General features: G+C 41.9%; 1 protein-coding gene across 9 annotated transcripts in view; it reads left to right on the top strand.

Moving 5' to 3' along the window:
- Positions 1-24,093, top strand: part of LOC115232900 (dystonin) — a 112,243-nt gene that overhangs the window by 58,293 nt on the left and 29,857 nt on the right. For 8 of the 9 annotated variants that reach the window (XM_029803061.1, XM_029803064.1, XM_029803062.1 and 5 more), the window contains 11 exons: positions 742-1,021; positions 1,760-2,210; positions 2,282-2,539; positions 2,950-3,523; positions 3,932-4,402; positions 4,484-4,736; positions 5,157-6,109; positions 6,193-6,276; positions 7,424-7,645; positions 12,699-12,814; positions 12,980-13,589. In XM_029803061.1, the coding sequence (XP_029658921.1) occupies positions 742-1,021; positions 1,760-2,210; positions 2,282-2,539; positions 2,950-3,523; positions 3,932-4,402; positions 4,484-4,736; positions 5,157-6,109; positions 6,193-6,276; positions 7,424-7,645; positions 12,699-12,814; positions 12,980-13,589 (4,272 nt within the window). The other variant, XM_029803058.1, reaches the window with a different exon arrangement.

Raw genomic sequence — 24,093 nt, forward strand, 5'->3', positions numbered from 1 at the left:
TATATATAGGCACGATATAGCATATATGTATATATGTAAGATAAGATAACTCTTGGCGTTAAAATAAGACGTGGGAAACTGAAAACTATCCTAATACATAAAAATCGCATTCACCTGAGAGTTTTTTAGAATTTTTTGCTCTACATATATTAATGAATTTTTACATTATCGTAATAAATCTAAAACTAATACATATAAAATTAAAATTTAATTAATAATATTTTAATCGTGCGATTAAAGTCGTGACCAACGTTTTCTCGGCGCCGGCCGCCTAGTAAAATGTCAATAGTTCTTCAAAGGTTGCAGCGTTTAATTTCTATTAATGTCAAACTCGAAATTGTAACGGTGAAAGATTACGAATACATGTATAACAATTATATAACAATTTCATGCTTGATAATTTTAAATTAAACCGGTCTTAGCTTTCGAATGCAACAGTAAAACGTCCATCGAGCATTACACTATAGTTATCGAAGGTTTTTAGAGATTACTATCTATTAAAAAAACTTTCATTTTAATTCTAAAATGAGCGTTGCAGCATATATTTGATTGATTTCTTTTCTATTTATCGCAAAAATAAAATACAAAATAACACATTGGAGGACTAGGAATTAACATATATCGATACAAAACATCTATTTTTAAGAAATGATTAGATTATGAAAAATTATTATATATAAATTATTATATTATGTCAAGAAACTGATATTTTATATTCGATGTATTTTTTTCTGTTTGCAGATATCGGACATAGTGGTCGGTCAGGAACCGAACGTGACAGCGCGCGAGGCTCTTCTGAGATGGGCCCGACGATCGACTGCCCGATATCCCGGAGTCCGGGTGACCGACTTCACTGGTTCCTGGCGGGACGGTTTGGCTTTCAGTGCTCTTCTCCATCGGAATCGGCCGGATCTCGTCGATTGGAGAAGTGCACGTTCAAGCCAGCCGCGCGAGCGACTCGATCGGGTCTTCTACGTCGCCGAGCGCGAGTATGGCGTTACGAGGCTTCTCGATCCAGAAGGTAACGACCGATTAAACATATTTTATCGAGATGCATCAGTTATTTCCAACATTGTCGTTCAGCAGTGACCCACGATCGTGAATTGTTGTATTCTCACGTCATTCAGCTGGAAATTTAAAGCAGAGAAAGAGGACCGGAATAGGCTCGTTATAATTTCTCTGTGACCGTGTATCATTTTGGGCTGCTTGTGGCTTCATCTTACAAAGAGAGGCCTTTCGCGATACTGTTATATCTCCTCTACGTTTACGTATACGTGCGTGAGGTTTAGTTCCCTTGCGGATGGAACGTGGTGGCGATGCACGTTCTTTCTGGTCACGGTACCTGACCAGAATCGCTTCCGGTCTCAGTTCGTATACCGTAACGTCGCGCCATCGGCAGTCGTCGTAATTGTGCTTTCTATATACTTGGGTCTCGTAGATATATATCTGACATTGGGGGGGGTCAGGTTGCAAAGAAAAGCGAAACAGAATCCACAGATAGTATATCCATAATTCGATACGGCTTACTACCACAGGTTTAACTAGATTTCCACTGTAGATAGATAATATTTATTGCTCTTTAATGATCTTTTAAATATATCGGTAGCTTATCTTTGATAAAGTCACTTTTGTTTCCAAGATGTAAGATTAAAAAAAACAAGTTTGAAATTTAACAAAGCTTTCAAGAAAAATTAATCAGACACAATTTATCAAGTTTGTTTTCCATATATAATTATGCAACTTGTACATATATGCGCAGATGTTGATACTCCCGAACCGGACGAGAAGTCCTTGATAACGTACATCTCTTCGCTCTACGACGTATTCCCGGAGCCGCCGGCCATTCACCCTCTGTACGATGCTGAGGCGCAAAGACGATCCGCAGAGTATCGCGAGCTCGCGACCTCGCTTCATATGTGGATTCGCGAGAAGATGGCCCTCATGCAGGAACGATCCTTCCCGCCCACTCTGATCGAGATGAAGAAACTGGCAGCGGACAGTACCAAGTTCAAGAACGAGGAGGTACCACCACGATATAGGGACAAACAGAGATTGACGTATATCTTTAGAGACCTGCAAAAATACTTCGAGGCGGTGGGTGAAGTGGACATGGAACCGGAATTGCATATTGACGTTATAGACAAGAATTGGAATCGCTTGATAATGCTACATCAGGAACGCGAGCAATCTATTATTGACGAAATTAAACGGTACGTACAATTATCATAGTATTAATTAAATGTAAATATATGTATGCTTGATTATGCGTGTTGATTGGTAGACTTGAGCGTCTTCAACGACTCGCCGAGAAAGTGCATCGCGAGATGAAAACGACCGATAACAGGCTGGAGGAGCTCGAGCGACGCGTGGAGGATGAGGCTCGCAAGCTCGATCGCCTTCATCCTTTGGAAGCGAAACACGCGGTGGACTTGCTGGAACAGGACATACGCAGCACAGAAACCCAGATACAGAATATATTTACCGATGTGCATACTCTTACGGAGGGTAGATACAGTCAGGCGCCCGAGCTTCACAAAAGGTAAAGCATTGATGTTTTTATTTTACGTGTGTTTAATCATAAACGAATTAAAAGATTCACACTCTGAAATATTAATATGCAATTTAGATTCATCATCCGCATGTAACATGCGCATATTTCCCGTACTTACGTTGTATGTTTCTACTCTCATTATCTTTGCTAATGAGTGAACTATTAACGCGCTTTCCATAACAGCTTTCGAAAATTCAGTCCTATCGCATATTTTCTACGATTTTCAAATTATCTCGTATTATTTAAATATTTTTTTGAATTTGACAAAGAGTTTCTATATTGTCTTAGATTTATGTTTAGCTAATAATGCATGCTAAAATAATATTAATTAATGTGATAGATAATATAAATCAATATAATACTTGCAGTTAACAAATATATGTCTATCTGATTTTTAGAGTGCAGAAACTGCATCAAAGATGGGTTGTATTGCGATCACTCTTGCACAGGCGTCTAGTACAACCGCTCTCCGTGGTTTCCTTCCCCGTTGAGGAGCGCGTTGTCACAAAACATCGCACTACGGTCCACGAGACGCGATTGGTCGATACCAATCCTCATTTCCGTGCGTTACACGATTGCATAGATTGGTGTAAGAGCAAACTGAAGCATTTGCAAGAAGCGGACTACGGATCGGATCTGCCTAGCGTGCAAAATGAATTAGACGTACATCAGAGGGAACACAAAAACATTGATCAATTCCAAGACAAGGTCGATAAGTGCGTGCAGGCGAAGAACAATTTCCACGGCGAGGAACTCACGTTGTACAGCCAGCATCTCGGCACTCTGCAGAAGCTTTACGCCGAGCTTCTTGCCGTATCGAATAAAAGACTTTCCGATTTAGACACTCTACACGATTTCATACAATCGGCGACTGGTGAGCTAGTTTGGTTGAACGCTAAGGAAGAAACCGAAGTCATGCGCGATTGGAGCGACAAGAATCTTAACGTACAGAGTATTGAGCAATATTACGAGGTTAGTTATAGAATTCTTTTTAAAAGAAATGATAAAAATGCAGTTTTGCAATATTGTACAGTTTTTGTAAAATCTAGATATAAGCTAATATATATAATATCGTTGAATTTACGTCATCTTCACGATGATGTCACTAATAGTATTTCTTGTTTTGTTGAATTGAATTAATAAATTGGAGATTTTCTTCTTTCTAAAGCAAACGTATGGATCAGGCATAGAGGTAAAGAATATTTGAAAAATGTACACTTATACTTTTTAATTTTTAATCTGGCGTTTAATTATGTTAGATATTATTTTCTTTAATTTTTTTAATTACAAAATTATTCGGTTGTGGCTCAATTTTTGATTAAAATTATACTCTCAAATTTTATGCACATATGAACTGGAAATATATATTTTTGCTTGCAGTCATTGATGAGCGATTTAGAGAAGCGCGAGATACAATTTTCGGCAGTGCAAGATCGCGGTGAAGCACTAATTCTTCAGCATCACCCCGCGGCAAAAACTATCGAAGCTTACATGTCCGCGATGCAAACTCAATGGGCCTGGCTGCTACAACTCACATTGTGTCTCGAGGTGCATTTGAGACACGCTGCACAAAACCAGCAATTCTTTAAAGATATTCAGCAGACCGAGCAGTTGATCTCTAAACACGACGAAACATTGAATACCATTTACTCGCAATCTGATTTCTCGTTGGATGAGGGAGAACGACTCTTGAAGGGCATGCAAGAGTTGCGCGAGGAACTCAATAATTGTCACATTCACGTGCAGAGACTTGTGGAGAGAGCAAAAGACATCGTTCCGATGAAGCAACGCAAGCAACCTGTTGTGCGACCGTTACAGGTCACTTGTATCTGTAACTACAAACAAGTCAATGTAAGTATTATTTACAGTATTTCTTAATTTGGAGAGAAGTAGCACTTTGAATATATAATCTTATCTATATAATTTTTCTAGATGTCCATCGAGAAAGGAGAGCAATGCACATTATACGACAATTCTGGCAGAGTGAAGTGGCGCGTCAAAAACACGCAGGGTGTGGAATCTCCTGTACCGGGTGTCTGTTTCGCGTTACAACCTCCTGATAAAGAAGCATTGGATGCCGCTGAAAGATTAAGACGACAATATGACAGAAGCATTGCTCTCTGGCAACGAAAAGAATTGAGACTAAGACAAAACATGATATTTGCGACTATCAAAGTGGTCAAAGGTTGGGACTTGCCGCAGTTTTTGGCAATGGGACAAGATCAACGTACCGTTATCAGAAATGCGCTGAATGAAGACGCAAATAAATTGCTTTCCGAGGGGGACCCAGCAGATCCACAGCTTAGAAGATTGAAACGGGAAATGGCGGATGTCAACCGACTTTTCGATGATTTCGAGAAGCGCGCCAGAGCCGAGGAGGAATCGAAGAACGCCGGGCGCATTTTCAATGAACAGGCGTCTTCGCTTCATCAGGAACTCGATGAGGCCGAGAGAATATTGAACACACGCATAGCCGCGCCTTTACCTCGAGATCTCGATAGTCTGGAATATCTTGTGTTGCAGCACAAGGATTATGAGCAGAACCTGCAACGCTTAGCGCCAGACGTGGAACAAATACAACAGACGTTCCGCGGAATCACCAAAGGTTGGGACTTGCCGCAGTTTTTGGCAATGGGACAAGATCAACGTACCGTTATCAGAAATGCGCTGAATGAAGACGCAAATAAATTGCTTTCCGAGGGGGACCCAGCAGATCCACAGCTTAGAAGATTGAAACGGGAAATGGCGGATGTCAACCGACTTTTCGATGATTTCGAGAAGCGCGCCAGAGCCGAGGAGGAATCGAAGAACGCCGGGCGCATTTTCAATGAACAGGCGTCTTCGCTTCAGCAGGAACTCGATGAGGCCGAGAGAATATTGAACACACGCATAGCCGCGCCTTTACCTCGAGATCTCGATAGTCTGGAATATCTTGTGTTGCAGCACAAGGATTATGAGCAGAACCTGCAACGCTTAGCGCCAGACGTGGAACAAATACAACAGACGTTCCGCGGAATCACCTTGAAGACTCCAGCGATGAGAAACAAGCTGGATAACATCACGACCAAGTGGAAACATCTGTGGAACCTACATAACTTGTATATCGAACGTTTGAAATGTATCGAAATCGTGCTGTCTAGCCTCGAGGAAAATACGACAGTTATCTCCGACTTTGAGATCAAATTAGCCTCTTTTGGCGAACTACCTTCAGACATCAAGGGTCTTCAAAGCGTATTAGAGGATCTTATGGTTCTGCAGAACGCTATCGCGCATCAGCAGGTGTCGGTGGATCAATTGAACGAGGATGCGCATAATGCCAGGCGTCTCGTGGAAAAATCGAGACCAAATCATCGTGGTCCACATGGTGACATGGACAGACTAGATGCTGAGGTTAACAAATTAAACGCACGATGGACAAATGTCTGCGGACAACTAGTCGATAGATTGCGAAGCGCCGAAACTGCCTATGGATTGGCACAACAATATCAAAACTCATATCAGAACGAGGTGGACTTTGTCGACGAATCGTACGGAAAACTCGAATCGGAGAACACAAAGGTAATGTTAGATTTTAACGATATATTATTCTCTTTCATGTGTTATCAATGAGATTGTGAAATTACGAGTCTTTATGGGTATAGAATCTGCTGAGCAAGGTATTGGATCGCGCACCGGCAATCGAGGCGGTGAACATGACAGGCGGCAGACTGATTCGTGAAGGAAAGGTAATAACAAATGGATCGTGATGTATAATTCGGTGCTAGTAAGCCTTTTATAGATAGCCTTAGCTTACGGTGTGAATGCTTGCATGAATGGAGTTCTGCGTGTGTCTTACATACATACAGGTCTCATCACAACCACTATTTTACGGGTTTCGAGATTTTCAGAAATTATGTACGCGACGAACCTTCTTCATTTAGCATTCGTCGGAGCGGCAGCTTTTCTTTAGCGGTTGGGATATCGAGCGAGCAGTTGCAAGGCGCACTGAGACGCGCTGCATCTGTATATAAACATGAACGTTCCTTTACAGTCAAATCTGCTGCTGTTTTTTCGGCGCCTTCTTCACATCGGCGATGTCACATTAATTTTCTACCTGTGGTAGAATTTTCTATTTATATTCGGGCCTCGTGCCATTAAACGACACAAACCGTATTTTAACTATTATTTATTAAGTAAATGTACTCACTTATGTAACACACGGGATGATAGAATTTGAAGCAGCGCGCCTTTGTAATATCACTGAACTTTCTCTCCTTTTTAACTTTAATGGAAACCTTGTTAACTCAATTACATCAGAAGCACGGTTGAATGAGCTGCACGATCTCGTGTTTAGCGGCGATTTAGTGCTAATTTTTTTTATAAATCTTAGACGCGCATATATCGCTTTAATGCTTTACGAAATGATTGACACTTTCCCGAAAACTCTGGACTCATAGATAATCCATAGCATGCGCAAGGTGGAGCCTAATCGATTAATACATAGTTCGCGAAGATAGATATAACGAATGCTCACGATTATATTTCGATATGCATTTTAGGTGTATTTCTTTATCAATATTAATTGCAGCGCGATTTAATTAAGTGCTTGTCCTTGGTGCGTACGCGCGATTACAACATAGTCCCCGAAATTATTCGAAGCATATTTAAAACTTGATGTATCCTCGAGTAACTAGCAGCTATCACATTATTATGCACCTATTTTCTGAAACCATATTGGGTTGTCAAAATTGTGCAAAGACCGCGATAACGATCAGCGTGGCCGTTTCAAAGCCTCATCTCTCGCTGTCGCTTTCGGAGGCTAACGGTAATTGGCACACACACACACAACGATCTAATTTCACTAACCATAACGGACTAACCGGAAACCCTTAGATCTACGGACAAAGGCTCCGAGCGTTCAAAGAACAATTGGAAGATATCTGCCCGTCGTTGGACGCGTCGGTGAAGAGGCCGCGAAGAGATTCCGTTATTACGGTCGATAATGTTGCGCGTGATCTAGATACGCTGAACCGGAGATATACGACCCTTGTGAACCTGCTCGAAGAACGGATTAGGCAATTGGTGCTCCTACATCCTGAAGACATTTCCTTACAGGTGAGTTCATGCATATTATTTTCGCGGTGATTGAAATCATCTCTGAGAGGATGTATGACATAATTTTGGTGGCCTTGTGACTGGAAGAAGGCATGAACCTTTAATAATATGCCATACAATATTCTTTTAAGAAAGAACACTGTCATATGTGATCTCATCGGAGTTGATCTCCGAAAAGATATCGTATAATGTGGCGTGTGTATTTCTTCTGTCATTGTTATTGAGCAATCGAGAATCAGCTTAAAAATGTTATAGGTGAACTGGTGAATTTTTAGATTACATTTAACCTTTAGCACATGTGTATATGAGTGCGGCGTGTCGAAACGTGAACGGAATTAATGTTGGGAACCGAAAGCTCGACAAGGTCTGCAATTTGCATTGCTGATGGGCAAACGTCGAGAATCCACGAAGTGGATCCGCTGTTAAACTTTCGATCGTAACACTTCGATATTCGACGAGCACCTCATCGCATGATCACGAATTAGAACTGCTTCTAATCACGCGATCGTATTGTTCCTCGGCGAGAGTTTATTAACGTCAAAGTTGTCCGGATATGAGTTCTACATTTTGATTCTTATAAAATATAGATATATCGTTTTCCAAAAGCACGTGTCAAAACTTGAAAAATAATATCTTTTCATTCTTATATATATAGCATAGTTAAAAAAAATTATATTAAACTAGAATTAGCTTGAGATAAATACATAAATAAGTGTGCTCTTAATTATTATTGTTTTTCAAAGGTAGCGCTTGCGATAATCGGATGAAAAGAGCCATGGATGTATTTTCTTAACATTGAAAACAAAGAGTAGTCTAATACTTTGCTGAAGTAACTCGTTCGAAACTTTTCGACTTCGACGAACTGCGAATGACATAAGATTGAAATTAATGAGCGGAGATGAAGCAAGCAGATATATGAACGAGCGCACTCATGATGAAAACCTGTATGCCCACATATCTCCCGCAGGTATAATTATATTCCGAATGACGACGACATCAGAAATAGCGACTATTTTTCTCGTTAGTAATACGCGGTAGACCTTGTGAATCGTTGGGAAATCGTGCGAAGGAAAGTGCCGGAAGACGACTTTTTTCTTTCCTCTTTTTTTTTTTTCTCTATCGCCGCCGGTTTGTCATCGAGTTCGTGCGTTATCACGTTCACGTTGGTCACGTTGGTGCCTCAAGCTACTTTCGTCGTGACTGAGCGGGAATAGCACTTTGACAGGCGGCCGACTTTCATTCGATTAACGACTGCTTTTCGTCTTTCCCGCTCGTGTCGCGGTCTCGTGCGGGATCGATAGGGCCGGCCGGCGCAAAGACAGAACGGCAGAAGAGCAGTGGCGGCGCGTTTGTATCTATTGAGGCCCCTATATATTTAATTGATATGTTAATTTGAGTGGAAGGAAAAAAATGGGAAGAAATGTACATATTTTTCGAGCCTACATTTTAATTAACTTTGCCACGAATCTTAGAAAGCGGAGATTGCGCGAGTTTCATTTGTACGCTTATTATCTTCGCATCGCCTTTACTTGAATATTATTATGCTTCTTTCTCAGTTAATTAAAACCTTCAATTTGAATTTTCCGAGTCAGAAATTAATAACATCCGTGGATTGAAAACACGATAAATCTTGAATATCTGTTGTGCAATAGGTATCTGTCAAAATCAGCTGAGCATCTTTCATGCTTGACATGTTCTCGAAATAAGTGAGAAAATATCCAATACTGGCTGGCTTACATCAACAACAACTAAAAACTTGTGAAACGAGTTTTTTTTTTTCTATCTCTCCCTCCTTTTTCTTGAGAATAAAGGCGTAGCCGATTGCGTAACGCGCTCGATGAGGGCCATTTAAATTGCAGATGATTAAATTGGCCAAGGCCAATTTTGAGCGCGTGTAATTCGCCAAAATCCTGAACGTGCAAAGCGCCCTGAACGCACCGCCAGTTGCGCCCACGCTTAAATGCGCCACTGGGGCGGCGTATCGCGTCCGAGAGTAGCGTCACCGAGGAAGCCAGCGTAGTGAGGGACCGTCGGTCGCACGGCTGACCGTCTACGTCGAGCATGCTCGCCGGTCGATTAGACTCGTCGTCTTCCTCGTCATCATCGTAGCGTTAGATAGATAGAAACGTGACTCCGATGTGAACGATCATGATGATCGTGCGAAAGGTACGAAAGGATGACATATCGCTTACTGTAACTCTGAAAACGGATACCGGTAAAGATCCGAGGATTGGCGAGAAAGTCAGCGAAATTGGAGATAGAGATGATTCCACGTGATCGAGTGATATAAATTTGACAAAGGAGATTCATTACGAAATTTATTACGGGAATAAAAGAGCGTGTTATGTCCGATAATTAGAGTGTCAATCAAGTTACATATGGGAGTCCGATAATAGTGTTCGTGTTTGACAAATGAAGACCATAAGGCAATTAAACTTTTACGAGTCTGTTTTATTTTTTTAAGTGTTATTTAAGGTTTGTTGAAAGTTTTATAATTATCACGTAAAATGACGCCGTTTTTGAGTTTTAAGTCAACATATGTTAAAATGACTCGTAACGTTCTTTGTCTTCTCTGCAGTCTTTAAAAAAAAAAAAAAAAAAATCTGCAGTCTCAATATTTATTTAGAGCTTGACACGAATTTAATTTTGCATTCTCAAATATGTTCCTTTAAGATGGCATGAGACGTATGTCAAATTGTGAGTGCGTAATCTTGTGAAATTTATCGGTACAAAATTCTTATATCGTCAAGTTGCAATAATAAATGATTCTTGAGGACTTCTTTTTATGAGCGATGTCATTCTTTATGATGATCTCTGGGTACATTTGGTAATACTTTTTGTATATATTTCACGGTCGATGTTTATTATTATTACGAATATCGACTAACTTTATCACCAACATTCACATTCAGACTCGTGCTACTTTATTGTCGACGTGTATATTCGCATTTAGATTTTATCGAATACGAATATACGCATATATATATATATATATATATATATATATATATATATATATATATATATGTATATAGAGAAATGTGTACAAGACAGACAAATGCATATTTATTAATAATAGTAATAAAGTGTATAAATATGCATTGTAGTTGATATATATTTTGCAGTATATATATATAGATATGCTTATAGTGAAATTAAGTGAAATAAATCATACAATTATCAACATCTTTATATATATATATACACACGATATATTTAAAAAATTGAAATAGAAATGCCTTTTTTTAGGGTTTCTTAATTTAAGCAGAATCAAGAAGATTTAGGATTAATTCCCACGTTTACGTATGACATTTACGAAACTTTTCGCTGATATTTGACTGAGTTATCATTACACTCTTATCGCTTGCTACGCGACGTGTTTGATTATACGTCGATCCGGCAAGGTAATGCTGGATAAGTCTCTTATAGCACAATTTTTCTAGCAATCGATTTTTTCGTGATAAAATATTATTAAGTGTAGAAATACGGATATATTCGCAGATGCGACAGACATTGCACTGATCAATTGCATTGTTATTTTCCCGGGAGAGCTCGAGTCTTTAGATTCGTGTGTGTCCGACGCGTGCGTCTAAATAGCGGATTCTTATTTTAACGCGTGCACAGGGTGACCCACAAATACTGGTATATTTGGACGACGGTTTTCTAGATTATACGCGGAATTGATCTCCGTATCTAAATTTTTTATGTGTCTCTTATTTTGATATTTCGTTCACCAAGGGATCTTTTAATTTCAGTTGCTCGACAACTTCAACATTTTATTTACGTTCTAAAATTAAAACAATCATATCTCACTTTACTTTATTTGATCTCTGTTTACCGTAAAAATGTAAACCGATGCTTTCAGAAGAGCATACTTTCGTAAAACTACGTCACTCGTGCATTATAATTCAACAGCGATGAAATTTTGTTTGACAGTGAAACGCAAGGCTCGAAATATATATGCTATATATATATGACGTAGGCGAGTTGAATGACTTCCCGATTACTTTTTGAATGTGCAATAAACACAATACAAATTTTAAATACATACTAATGTAATCGTGCAACCGGTAGAATAAAGACGATCGATAGTATCAATACTGTCGGCCGAAGGTCAGCAATTCCATCAATTAGATATAATTTCTTCGATTAATGAATTTATGATATAGATAAATTAATGACGAGTTGCAAAATGATATTTCGGTGTAACTAATTATTTTTTTTATCAAGATTTTTTTTATCAAAAGCGTCAGATTGTTTTCCATTTCATGTCAGATCGTACGTGTCCTCTCATATTTTGGGATCGCAGTAGACAATGATAAGGACACCAACCGTTCCGCATCCGCGATGACAAGCTGATCGCGTGGATGTCTAGGCAGATGTATCATGTCCGAAATTATATTATATATGTATTTGGTCTCGCGTTCGGAATTAGGTAATTAAGGAAAGGCGCGCGCGTTGCATCGCATTAAAATTTTGCGTAAGAATAGTAACGTGCGTCGCGAATACCGCTATATTTAAGAGTCCCGTCTCGGCTGAAAGAGCTTGCGTAGCACATGGTCCAATTATATACTAGTTTCGCGAATGTAAACTTATGCATCTCCCGTCACGTCTCGTTTATTCATTTAAATACATAAAGTCCATGGTCTTTATGTGGCGGACGATTATAGCATAGATGTTGATGTAGGTATCAGTCCGATTTATGAAAAAGAGATTGACAGGTCCATCCAGATATGTTCAGTATCTTCGACGATAATGACATTAATTACTCTCGCGAACGGTAGATTTAATAAATGTTATCAAGAAATATTTTTTATAAATTTCATTTTTAATAATATTTAATTAAAAAAAAATCATTTTTATGATGATTTTATTGAAGAAAAATTGAGCGAGGTTGTAAAATTAAATAAAGAATCTGTAAGAATCTGTATGTGATCTCGCGGATTCTAAACGTATAATGTAGGAAGGAATAATATATGTAATCACGTAAAGCGTATGTTTCTTATATGTATTTTAAAATGTTTCCTGCAAGTTGAGCAATGTTTACTTTCAGCGTGTTCTTCAAGAACAAAGGCCACTGCGAACGTTCCGCACAGAGTTCAACATATATGAAAGCACCACTAGCGAGGAGCGTTATACATCCACGACCACACACTATACCCAGTCGCAGTGAGTATGACTTAAAAGCGTTAAAAGCAGTACGATTGAAGAGCTTATCTTCAAAACATGTTCAGCTTATATCTAGAAGATAGATTTAATTTCTTTTTATGGTATGCGTATGTGCAAAGTGTTTCGGTTCCATGTTTACATCTTTCAATATGACTGCTGTTGCAGATACACTTCTGAGAGACATGAGTCCACTGAAACGACTTTCTCGAGCGAAACCTCGAAGCGAACTTACGACACGGAGCAGGCGTATCGACCTAATGGCGAGACCACCAGCCCAGGGGCCGTTTCACCTATCGGCGCCGATGGAAGCTTGCTCAAGCGCTCGTACGAGAGTGAGACGATCAGCTCCAACAGACGGCAACATCAGCAACAAGATTTCTCATCCGTCGTGGACAGCGGCGAGTTTAGTAGCGAGCTTAGGGATCTTAGCAGGGTACCGCGTGTCGATGATGGGGGTATTATCGGCGCGGAGAACGTGATTGATGTTAGGGGTATCGTAGATCCGAGCAGCGGCGAGGTCCTGACGGTGGGCGAAGCGATTCGGCTCAGGATTCTCGACGTTAGGAATGGTAGGATCGTGACGTCGAGCGATGGCAGGACGAGCGTGTCGATCGAGGAGGCCGCGCGCGACGGTATCATCGACATCGTTTTGGCCAATCGGCTATTAGGTCCATGCGGGGTGAAATCCGAGGAGGGCCGTCGGGTATCCCTACTCGAGGCGATCCAGCGGGAGCTCTGCGACGCCGAACGAGCGGACATCGCGGACCGAGTTAAGGTAACGACAACACGCGACGATAACGGCGCCGGTAGCGGTGCCGTCGCGGGGGTTAGCGTTGTCGATGCGATGAGGCAAGGTTTGTTGGACCCGGCCACGGGCGAGGTCGTTGCCGAAAATGGTGAGCGGATCTCAATTGAGGAGGCGTACTCGCGTGGCTATCTTACAAAGGTGGACGTAACCGTTAGGGTGAGCCGCAACGCTGTCGCGCTATCGGACGCGATATCGCAAGGTCTCGTGGACGACCGATCCGGCCGCGTCGTCGATAGGATTACCGGTGAGTCATATCCGTTGGATGAGGCGATCGACAAAGGTATTATAGATCCGAAGATGAGAGAGATTGTGGACACACGGAACGATACCAAAGTGACGGTGGCTGAAGCCATGAAGCGCGGTTTACTGAACGCCAAGAGCGGTAGATACATGCACGGCTTATCGATGGAGAAGCTGCCGTTTAAGGAAGCTCGTCGTCGGCAGTTGATTGTTAAGCCGATGACGCTCAAGGACTGTTGCGATTTAGAAATCATTGACGACAAGGGCAAGATCGTCAGTCCGGCTCATCGCAGCAAATTGACGATACTAGAGGCTATATCCCGAGGCGTTTTAGACTCGGAGAATGTCAAATCTATAGTAGATACTCAAACAGGTGAAATGATCACGCTCGCGGATGCCTTAGCCAACGGTATAATCAAAGTCGAAGGTACATATCGCGATATGCTAAAAGCTGAGGAGTTGTCTGTCCCTCAGGCCGTCGAGAAAGGCCTGATTACGTCGGTGACACAAAAAACTATCTTTGACATTGACGGCTTTAAAGATCCGGTTTCCGGCGAATACATCAGTCTGAATGCGGCCTTGCTGAAGGGCTTGATTAGCTCAAAGTCCGGCGGTACTTTTATTATTGATCTGAAAACTGGGAAGACAGTTTCGTTGAGTGAGGCGGAAGAACAGGGATACATTAGACCGGAAGTGCTAGAAATGCTGAATCGTGGCATCGGCATCATCGAGAACGGACGCGAAGTGAGCGTTTTGGAAGCCGTACTGCTCGGACTGCTTGATCCAAAGTCCGGTCAATTACTGGATCCGCGTAGTAAGAGAATAGTTCCTCTGGAGGAGGCAATCAAGCGTGGACTCATCACTCCCGATGGTGCCGCATTACTCACCAGTATGCTGAACATTGCGGTCACTACTCAAACTGTGACAAAGACCATTAGGAAGTATATGACGACGCTGCATACCGGCGAAGTTGTTACGAGGAATTTTAAGATAAGTTATGAAGAAGCATTGAACAGCGGATTGATTGACGAAGATAGAAATGAGTTTACAGATCCTGATTCGGGAATGACGATGTCTATTGAAGATGCTATTGAACAGAGCTTGCTCGGTAGTGATGTTCATCAACCCGTCGTGCACTCATCTCGAGAACGCACTTCAGATTCAGCACATACGACTTTTGAAAGCACTCTAACGACAAATATCGATGACACATCTAGAAGAAACGAGTCACTGCCTAGAGCAGTTGGAACGGTTACTACTATCATTACCAAAGAGATAGCTCCACGAGCGTCTTCCACGCCGAGGAAGGAATCGTCTTCCGTTATGATGACGATTGCATCATCACCTGCAACTGATTCTGTTTCTTTTGTGACAGATTCACTCGCGTCTAAGATTGGAAAAACAGCATCACCCACGACAGTCAATGAGGTATCCAAATCTCAGATATCTGAGATAACATCGAAAACATCTTTCTTTGAGGAAACACATATAGCAAGTCATACAGGTGCTTCTAAATTACCATTATCTGATGAGAAACAAGATATGGAAACAGAAGTAATCGCTTCAACTACACCAACTACAAGCCACAAATCGGAGATCATGAAATTTATAAAGAGCGAACGTGCTTTTACCGATAAACGGGTATTTGAATTACCCACGGATGGTTGGACACTCGCCGAAGCTATTGACAGAAAACTATTTGATCCTGCAACAGGTCTTTTTATAATTCCGGGCACTGATAGATTAGTTTCCTTTGAAGAATGCATTAAGCTACAAATCATCAATCCAAATTCTGGTTTTGTTATCGATCCCAACAATGGAAGAAAGGTATCCCTGGTACGAAGTTTGGAAAAAAATATTTTGGATTCTACGGGTCACTATAGTTACCCGCAAAAAATTTCCATGAGAGAAGCGATCGCGAATGGACTGATTATATTGGAAGACGAATTGAGTGCCGACAATGACAATGCTAATCAAAGACTTTTGCAGATCACGAGAGTTTCGGGTCAACCTGACATAGTAGAGTTGACGCATATTGGCGATCCTTCTCAGCAAACAGAAATAAAGATCAGCGATGAGATCTCTATGCCAGATCCGGTACAGGTCACTCAGGGAGTAATTTACGATCCAGGAACGGCTTTGGTGATCTCCACGAAAACCGGCAAATCTGCGAATCTTTTGGCTGCGGTCTCCGAAGGAACGATACCATCTACCGCTGTAATTGTCAAGGATCCAATAACAGGTAAAGATATTAGCATGGCGGATGCTGTCAATCGTGGTATTCTTGACATGAACACGCGCGAATACAAAATCGACGGTGGCAGAAAGATATCGCTGCTCGATGCGACAAAGTTTGGGGTAGTATCCGTTCTTGGCGCTCCTCTTGCGGCCACTGCGGCTGCTATAGAAGCGGTGCAGAAAACGATGGTTAAAGATCCAGTAACCGGTAAGAAAATACCAAGAGAAGTCGCTATTGAACGTGGTATCATTCCAATGCATGACAACGCAACTTCGCCGATTATTGAATTTACAAGTAGAACACCTGATAATGAAACAGAAAAAGTTGTCGCGCAAGTTATAATACACGATGAACCTGAAAAAGTTTATGTACCGAAGGAAGATAGTAAGAGCGCAGCATTTACTGACTCGTCAACATCCATCAACGATGTTCCAGATGGCGAGAGTCTGGGCACAAAAACCAGAGCGCGAGTGACAGTCGAACCGAGATATCAAGTTACAATTGGCAAAGCGAGAACTATATCGCAGAGTCCTGAGCGGGAGGCGAAGCCTATTGTTCTCCAAAAGATGCGAAAGAAGATAGTGAAGGTCGAAGAGGCAGTGCAAAGCGGTCTGATTGATGTGGAAACGGCGGATACCTTTGCGAAAAAAATGTGCAACGAGAAAGGAGAACCGATTACCCTTTTGGAGGCTATCCGTGACAATCGAATAAACGCCGATCAGGGACAGATTGTGGATCCTCAAAGAGGCGACGTGCTCACCATCAAACAAGCCGTCGATCGCGGAATCTTGGATCCGGAGAACGCGCACATACTAGTGCCATTGGCGAAGAGTCTGTCCGTGCATAGCTTGTATACACAAGGATTGCTAGATCCTTTGGAAGGTAAAATTGTTCATCCGGAAACCGGTGCGCATCTCACTCTCAACGAAGCTATAGTATGCGAAATAGTAGATCCATTATCCAACTTAATGTTTACCGTCGACGGTCGTACAGAAACATTGCAATCTGCCATTGCGAACGATACCATTGACGCAGATAGATTGTTGGTAAAGACGCAAGACGGTAGCGTGAATCTAGTTAAAGCGATAGAAAACAAGGTATTCGAGTTGAAAGAACCAATCGAATCTTCCGATATACCGCCGGCAGGGATGACATTCCCTGTCGCTTTAAAACGTGGATTGATAGACACGAGCAAAAAAGAAGTTCGTCATCCGATTACTGGGGAGCATCTACCACTGGAGGATGCTATAAAAGGAGATTTTATCATGGCTTTACCTTATCCAATGGCTCCTGATAGTATAGAAATAACAAAAGCTCTGGAATCAGGATTGATCGATAGGGATAACGCTATATTTTTCCATCCTACTACGGGAACTCCAATTCCCATCGTCGAGGCTGTTGAATCTGGTCTGCTCATCATCAAACCGCCGGACCGCGGTGAGAACACGATAGCTGCTATTACCGAGACGATTACGTCGTATCATACTATTACGACCAAAACTGTCGAACTTTTGCCAGGTTATGCGCTGAAAAGCGCAATGGAGGTGCAAGATATTAACACCGGAAATATTATTACTATCGAAGAAGCTCGACGAAGAGGTATTATTAAGGACGAATCGGTAAGCAAGGAGAAATTTACAACGAAAGACATTAAAATGTCCTTCGATCACGCGGTAGAAAAAGGATTCGTGGATATAAAGGAAGGTATTTATACTGATCCTTGCACCGGCATTACAATGTCTATCGCTAAAGCTGTCGAGGAAGGAATTCTCGATACCTCATCTACCAAGAATGAATCTGTATCACCTAGAAAATCCAATAACAGTTTGACCGTGTTAGAGGCAGTCGAGCAGATTTACGATAAAGAAACCGGAATGTTTAAAGATCCTGAGACGAATAAATTTTACAACTTGAGGGAAGCAATGGAAGTGGGTCTAATCGAATCCGATTCCGTGCTTTATAATGTGAAAACCAAAGAAACTATCACTACTAAAGAAGCAGTCGAGAGAGGCCTACTCGATCCCGCCACTGGAAAAATGGAGACCGTACGAGATCAGAAGAATCGTCCAATTAGCATAGCGGAAGCTACGAAAATGGGTCTTTTGGCAGTCATCGCCGCACCGATTTTGGCTGGAAAAGCAGTAGTCGACGCAATTTCAAGTCAAAAGTCTAAGGAAACAAAACCGAGTGTGCCCGTGACGGCGAAATCATCCGTCGCATCTACAGCAAAGAAGGAACCATTTACAGAAATTATTTCGGCACAAATTCAAATTAGCCAGAGACTTCCTCATACTGACTCACACAAAGGGCCCAATGAAGCGTCTATCTCGCAAGAAAGTAAGAAATCAAACGTGGCAATGACACAAGAACATTCATCGGCACAGAGAAAGGAATCTTTGTACACGGAAGAGATCGATATTGTAGATATGGAAATAGAAGATGATAGTAAATTGACGACAATCACGGACGAAGAAACGCCTAAGCAAGATTCGATAATTATTACGAAAGAATTGACATCTCAAGTTCTCGCGAAATTTGGAGTATTTGATCCGGTGAGAGAAAAGTTTTTGGATCCAGAGACAGGCACCGTAATTTCCTTCAATGATTTAGTTTTGAATCTAAAAGTTTTTGATCCTGATCGGGTGCTTGTCAAAGACCTATCTTCCAAGATGGACTTGTATGTGAAATTGCGTGAGGCGATTCGCAGGCCTCTCATAGACCGAAATGTCGCTTATATGGTTGATCCGAAGACTGGTAAGAAGATACCGTTCTTTGAGGCAGTACGCTTGGGATGGATTAAAGAGGAAGACGAAGCAGAAAAAGAAAAACTTACAGAATCGCCTCTGAGTTTACAGGAAGCTATTGATATTGGTATATGTAATCCTATCACGGGGACTATCCAAGATCCTACATCGGGACAGGCGTTGTCTATGAGCCAGGCTATTGACGTGGGGCTCATCGATCCTGAATTGCTTAGTGTGAGAAATCCGATTACTGAAGAGATCATGCCGCTATCCGAGGCATTGGAAACCGAAGCTCTCGATCTTCCTAAAGATGTTATTATCAATATGGAAAGTAAAACAGAAATCGACGTCGTCACATCCGCGTTCTTGCGAGGTCTGATTGTGCCCACTTCTCGTAAACCGATCTCGCTGGAAGCCATTATCAGGAAAGGTCTTTATGATACCGAAATAGGTAAAATTCAGGATCCCTTTACTAAACAACCGATTGACATCGAGGAGGGTGTTCGTAGAGGCATTATCGACGCTTTTATCACTGAGATCGAGGACACAAAGGCCGGTTCGTCCGTTTCATTGGACGATGCGCTGACGATGAATCTGATTCTCAGCACAGGTCGTTTATGCGACACGAGAGCAGGAGAACTTTTACCATTAGACGTAGCGCTTAATAAAGGTTTAATTATTACTACACCGTTTGTACTTTCATTGATCGACGCGATCATTCAAGAGTACTATTCGCCAAAAACTGGCCTTGTTTTGAATCCCATGACAGGCGAGAATTTAACGCTGAAGGAGGCGTTGGCTATCGGTTATGTAAACGGCTCTACGACAGTGATAAAAGACGATAGGAAAGATAAAGTTATTTCTCTTAACGAAGCAGAGGAATGTAAGCTGATAGACTTAGTAAGAGGAACATTGATCTATCCACATTCCATGACATTGGACATTGCGTTTGAAAAAGGATATATTTTAAGTACTGTGAAACCGTGGACGTTGCAAGAAGCTTTAGCTCTTCAAGTTTACGATCCGAAGACCGGCAGTTTTAACATTGATGATAATAATTATACTTTAGAGGAGATGATCGAGAAGGGTTTTATTAGCAAGGACAGTCCGTCGATCAAGGATCCGAGAAATAACGATATCATATCTCTGGGTGATGCTATCAAACATGGCTTTGTCAACGCGAGGACTGGCACAGCTGTTGATCCGTGCACTAGCGTGCCTCTTTCATTAACTGACGCATTAGATCGCGGCTTAATCGTGCCAGCGAAACGCAAGATATCCTTACCAGACGCAGTCTTTAAAGGTTTATACGATCCAAAAACTGGACAATTCACAGTACCTGACACACAAGAGAAGCTTCCTACCGATCGCGCAATTAAGATGGGCGTGATAGACACGACTACTGCGATCGTACGAGATTCCAATGGTGATGTGATGACATTCAATAAGGCTATCAAGACATCAGTAGTCGACCCCAAATCTGGAACAGTCAGTCATGCCAGAGGACCGCCCGTAGACTTCCAGGAAGCGTTGGAACGCGGTCTGCTTCTTGAAACAAGAAGACCTATGAGTTTCAGCGAGGCTATTTCGAAGGGTATTCTTGATGAGAAAACTAATAAATTCTTAGATCCACAGACGGGAATTTATTTAACAATATTGGAAGCCATTCAGAAGAATCTAATAGATGCTGATTCGGTTACTGTCAAAGATACGAGATCCAGCATCTGGAAAACTATGACGTTGATGGAAGCTATAGATATGGGTTACGTAGATGGCACTACCGGTTATCTCAAAGATCCTAGCAAAAGTAATAGAAATATATCTCTAAGGGATGCCTTTGAATCCGGCATCATTGTTGATAGCAAAGCCGCCGTGTCTCTACAACGTACCATCCACCAAGGATTGTACGATGATAACACAGGCAAAATCACCGATCCCAGCACGGGAAGAACCGTCACGTTACATGAAGCAATGAGGAAATGTATTATTAGCCCCACGTTGCCGTGTTATTGGGATAAACGTGGCGGGCGATTGTTATCGTTGGCGGAGACGTGTCGCGCTGGCGTGATCGACAGACGCACCGGTATGTGTAAAGAACTAGGCACTAGTGGTTCGGTCTCGTTATCAGTCGCGTTACAACTCGGTCTTATCGTCGACATCGAGAGTATGGGATTCGGTCTTTATGAGGCGTTATTGATGAACATGTACGATGTCTCATCGGGCAAGTTTGTGCATCCGACTAACAATCGCAAGCTAACACTGGCCGAATCGTGCCAAATGGATCTGATAAATCCGTTGACGTCGATTGTCAAATGTACCCAATCTAACAGATACATCCCGTTAGCTGAGGCGATCTCCGCCGGCATCATCGACGACATTCGCGGTATGTATATCATTCGTGAATTAGACAAAGCGATTAATCTGCAAGAAGCGAGGAAGAAGGGCTTCATTGTCACATCGAAGATGCCTCTATCGATCGAGGAAATAGTCAATTGTCATCTTTATCGCGGAGACAGCGGCAAGTTCGCTGATCGACAGACGCACCGGTATGTGTAAAGAACTAGGCACTAGTGGTTCGGTCTCGTTATCAGTCGCGTTACAACTCGGTCTTATCGTCGACATCGAGAGTATGGGATTCGGTCTTTATGAGGCGTTATTGATGAACATGTACGATGTCTCATCGGGCAAGTTTGTGCATCCGACTAACAATCGCAAGCTAACACTGGCCGAATCGTGCCAAATGGATCTGATAAATCCGTTGACGTCGATTGTCAAATGTACCCAATCTAACAGATACATCCCGTTAGCTGAGGCGATCTCCGCCGGCATCATCGACGACATTCGCGGTATGTATATCATTCGTGAATTAGACAAAGCGATTAATCTGCAAGAAGCGAGGAAGAAGGGCTTCATTGTCACATCGAAGATGCCTCTATCGATCGAGGAAATAGTCAATTGTCATCTTTATCGCGGAGACAGCGGCAAGTTCGCTGATCCTGTCGCCAACGAGTATCACGATTTACTTCAAGCAATCAATTGTGGCCTCGTAGATTCAGATACTACTGCTCTGAAGGATGCGACGACTGGACAAATCAAATCACTGTTGGCAGGAATTGAGGATGGGACGGTCGACGTGTCTCGAGGGAGAATATTAGATCCTAAGACAATGCGCGCCTTCAATATCGATGTTGCCTTAGAAAGAGGTTTATTAGTGACAATCGATAAATCTCTGGCACAACAGATGGCACATCGATCACCCTTGGAAGTTTCCAAAGCCGGACCTGGCGATAGAAGCGTCAAAGAGTGCAGTCTAGAAGAAGCGATCAATTTTGAACTGATTGATCCGAATACATCGGTTGTGAGAGACCCCAGAACCGGTCGATTTGTGACGACGACGAGAGCAATAGCGGATGGTATCGTGGACCCATCCGTTAAAGGCACGATCGAATTGAACGGCGGAAGCAAAAGAGAACCGCGTTTTGTGCGTTTTGGTGACGTCACTGTATTCGTTAGGAAACCTATCGCTTTCGAGGAAGCAATCGAGAAGGAGTATCTATCGTTGGAATCAGGCAAATTCATGGATCCGATCTCGAATGAGCAATTTACCCTGAAGGAGGCGGTCAGCCTCGGTATCATAGACTCTGATTCGGCGCTAATCAAAGACTCACAAAAAAAGAAGCTAGTAAAATTGCCGGAAGCCTTCCGCAAAGGCATGATGGACGCGGAGAAGGGTAACGTATTGGACACGGCCTCGTCCAAATTGCACAGTTTGTCTAAGGCCCTGGAGACCGGCCTGTTGATCACCCCGAAAAACGACGTTTCGTTTATCGAAGCGCTGCAGTTTGGTCTTTACAATCCGACGACAGGCGGTTTTCACGATCCGTTCGTTGTCACTTCCGTGTTAGATCGCAGACGTTTCACTCTGGCAGACGCAATCGAGTCGGGTTTGATCGATCCGTCCACCACTGTGATTAAAGATCCTTTTACGGGTAATATCGAGAGTTTGTTAGAAGCGGTGAATAGTGGGAAGGTAGATTCCGTGGGAGGCAGGTTAGTCGAGGACACGGACGGCAAGAGTATCGACTTCGTGAAGGCCTTGGAGCGGGGTTATATACTCGCCGCTGAAGCCAGGGTAAGTAGGATCACAAGCAGAATGTCTTTTACACACCTTCGCGCCTCCCGCATCGATTGACTTTTTTTGTCCCCTTCGTTCGTTTTATTTTACTTACTGTTTTCTACACATTTTCTCTTACCCGAGTTTTACGTTGCTGCTCTGTTTCCACTCAGGTTCTCTAACAGCTTCCTAAGAGTTGGATGTGATCATTACTTATATTGTCACACGAATCGACATTACATTTTACTATCATGCGATTCTTTCCGTTAGATCTCATCCTTGCCTGAGACTTTAACGTGAATCTTATCATTATTCGCAAGGAGAGACGCTTGCATTAGCGCATGGTGGTCTCGCATAGCTCTTACCACCTTTAATAGTCTTCATTCTTGACTCGCATGACATTTTTTTTTTTTTTTTTTTTTTTTTTTTTATCAACAATTGAGGAAATTGATACGTGCATGGGCATATAGATAAGAATCATTTTCATTCTGGTCTTGCCTCTTTCTCCCTCTATTCTACAGAGGAATCACCCTGTGCATCCTTTTATCGGAATGCTCGCTCCCAACGTTTTTATCTCGCATTATCAGTCCGTCTCCTCATCACATAAATATCATGCTCACACCTTCGTGCTTACCTTAATGTGGGTTTAGTAAAGGGTCGGCCATCATCATGAACAACACTAATCGGACACCGCATATGTTCCTTTAAAGAACTCGCGATTATATAATCGGCGATTGGCAGGTGATCGAACGATATATTGTGCATCGCATCATATCAACAATCTCCTTCATCACGCAAAATATCATTAATCCCAAGCCAAGTTTGGTCGCATCAACAACGCTAATCTCTTTTTAATACATTATAAGTAGCATTAATCTATAATTTTACCGTTAATCTATAATTTTATTATTATTAATATTAATCTAATAATTTCTGACGCTCTTATCTTATTTTACGATAAAAACATTTATCGTCTTATACAATATATGTATAAATACGATATATGTATATATATATATATATATATATATATATATATATATATATATATAAATAAAAAATATTTTATGGAGAAAATATATACAGGGTGGTCCTCGTAACGGTCGCCACGATTTTTAAGGCACTTACAATAAT

This window comes from Formica exsecta, unplaced genomic scaffold, assembly GCF_003651465.1.
Source record: "Formica exsecta isolate Colony F162 unplaced genomic scaffold, ASM365146v1 scaffold1505, whole genome shotgun sequence".
Taxonomy (NCBI): domain Eukaryota; kingdom Metazoa; phylum Arthropoda; class Insecta; order Hymenoptera; family Formicidae; genus Formica; species Formica exsecta.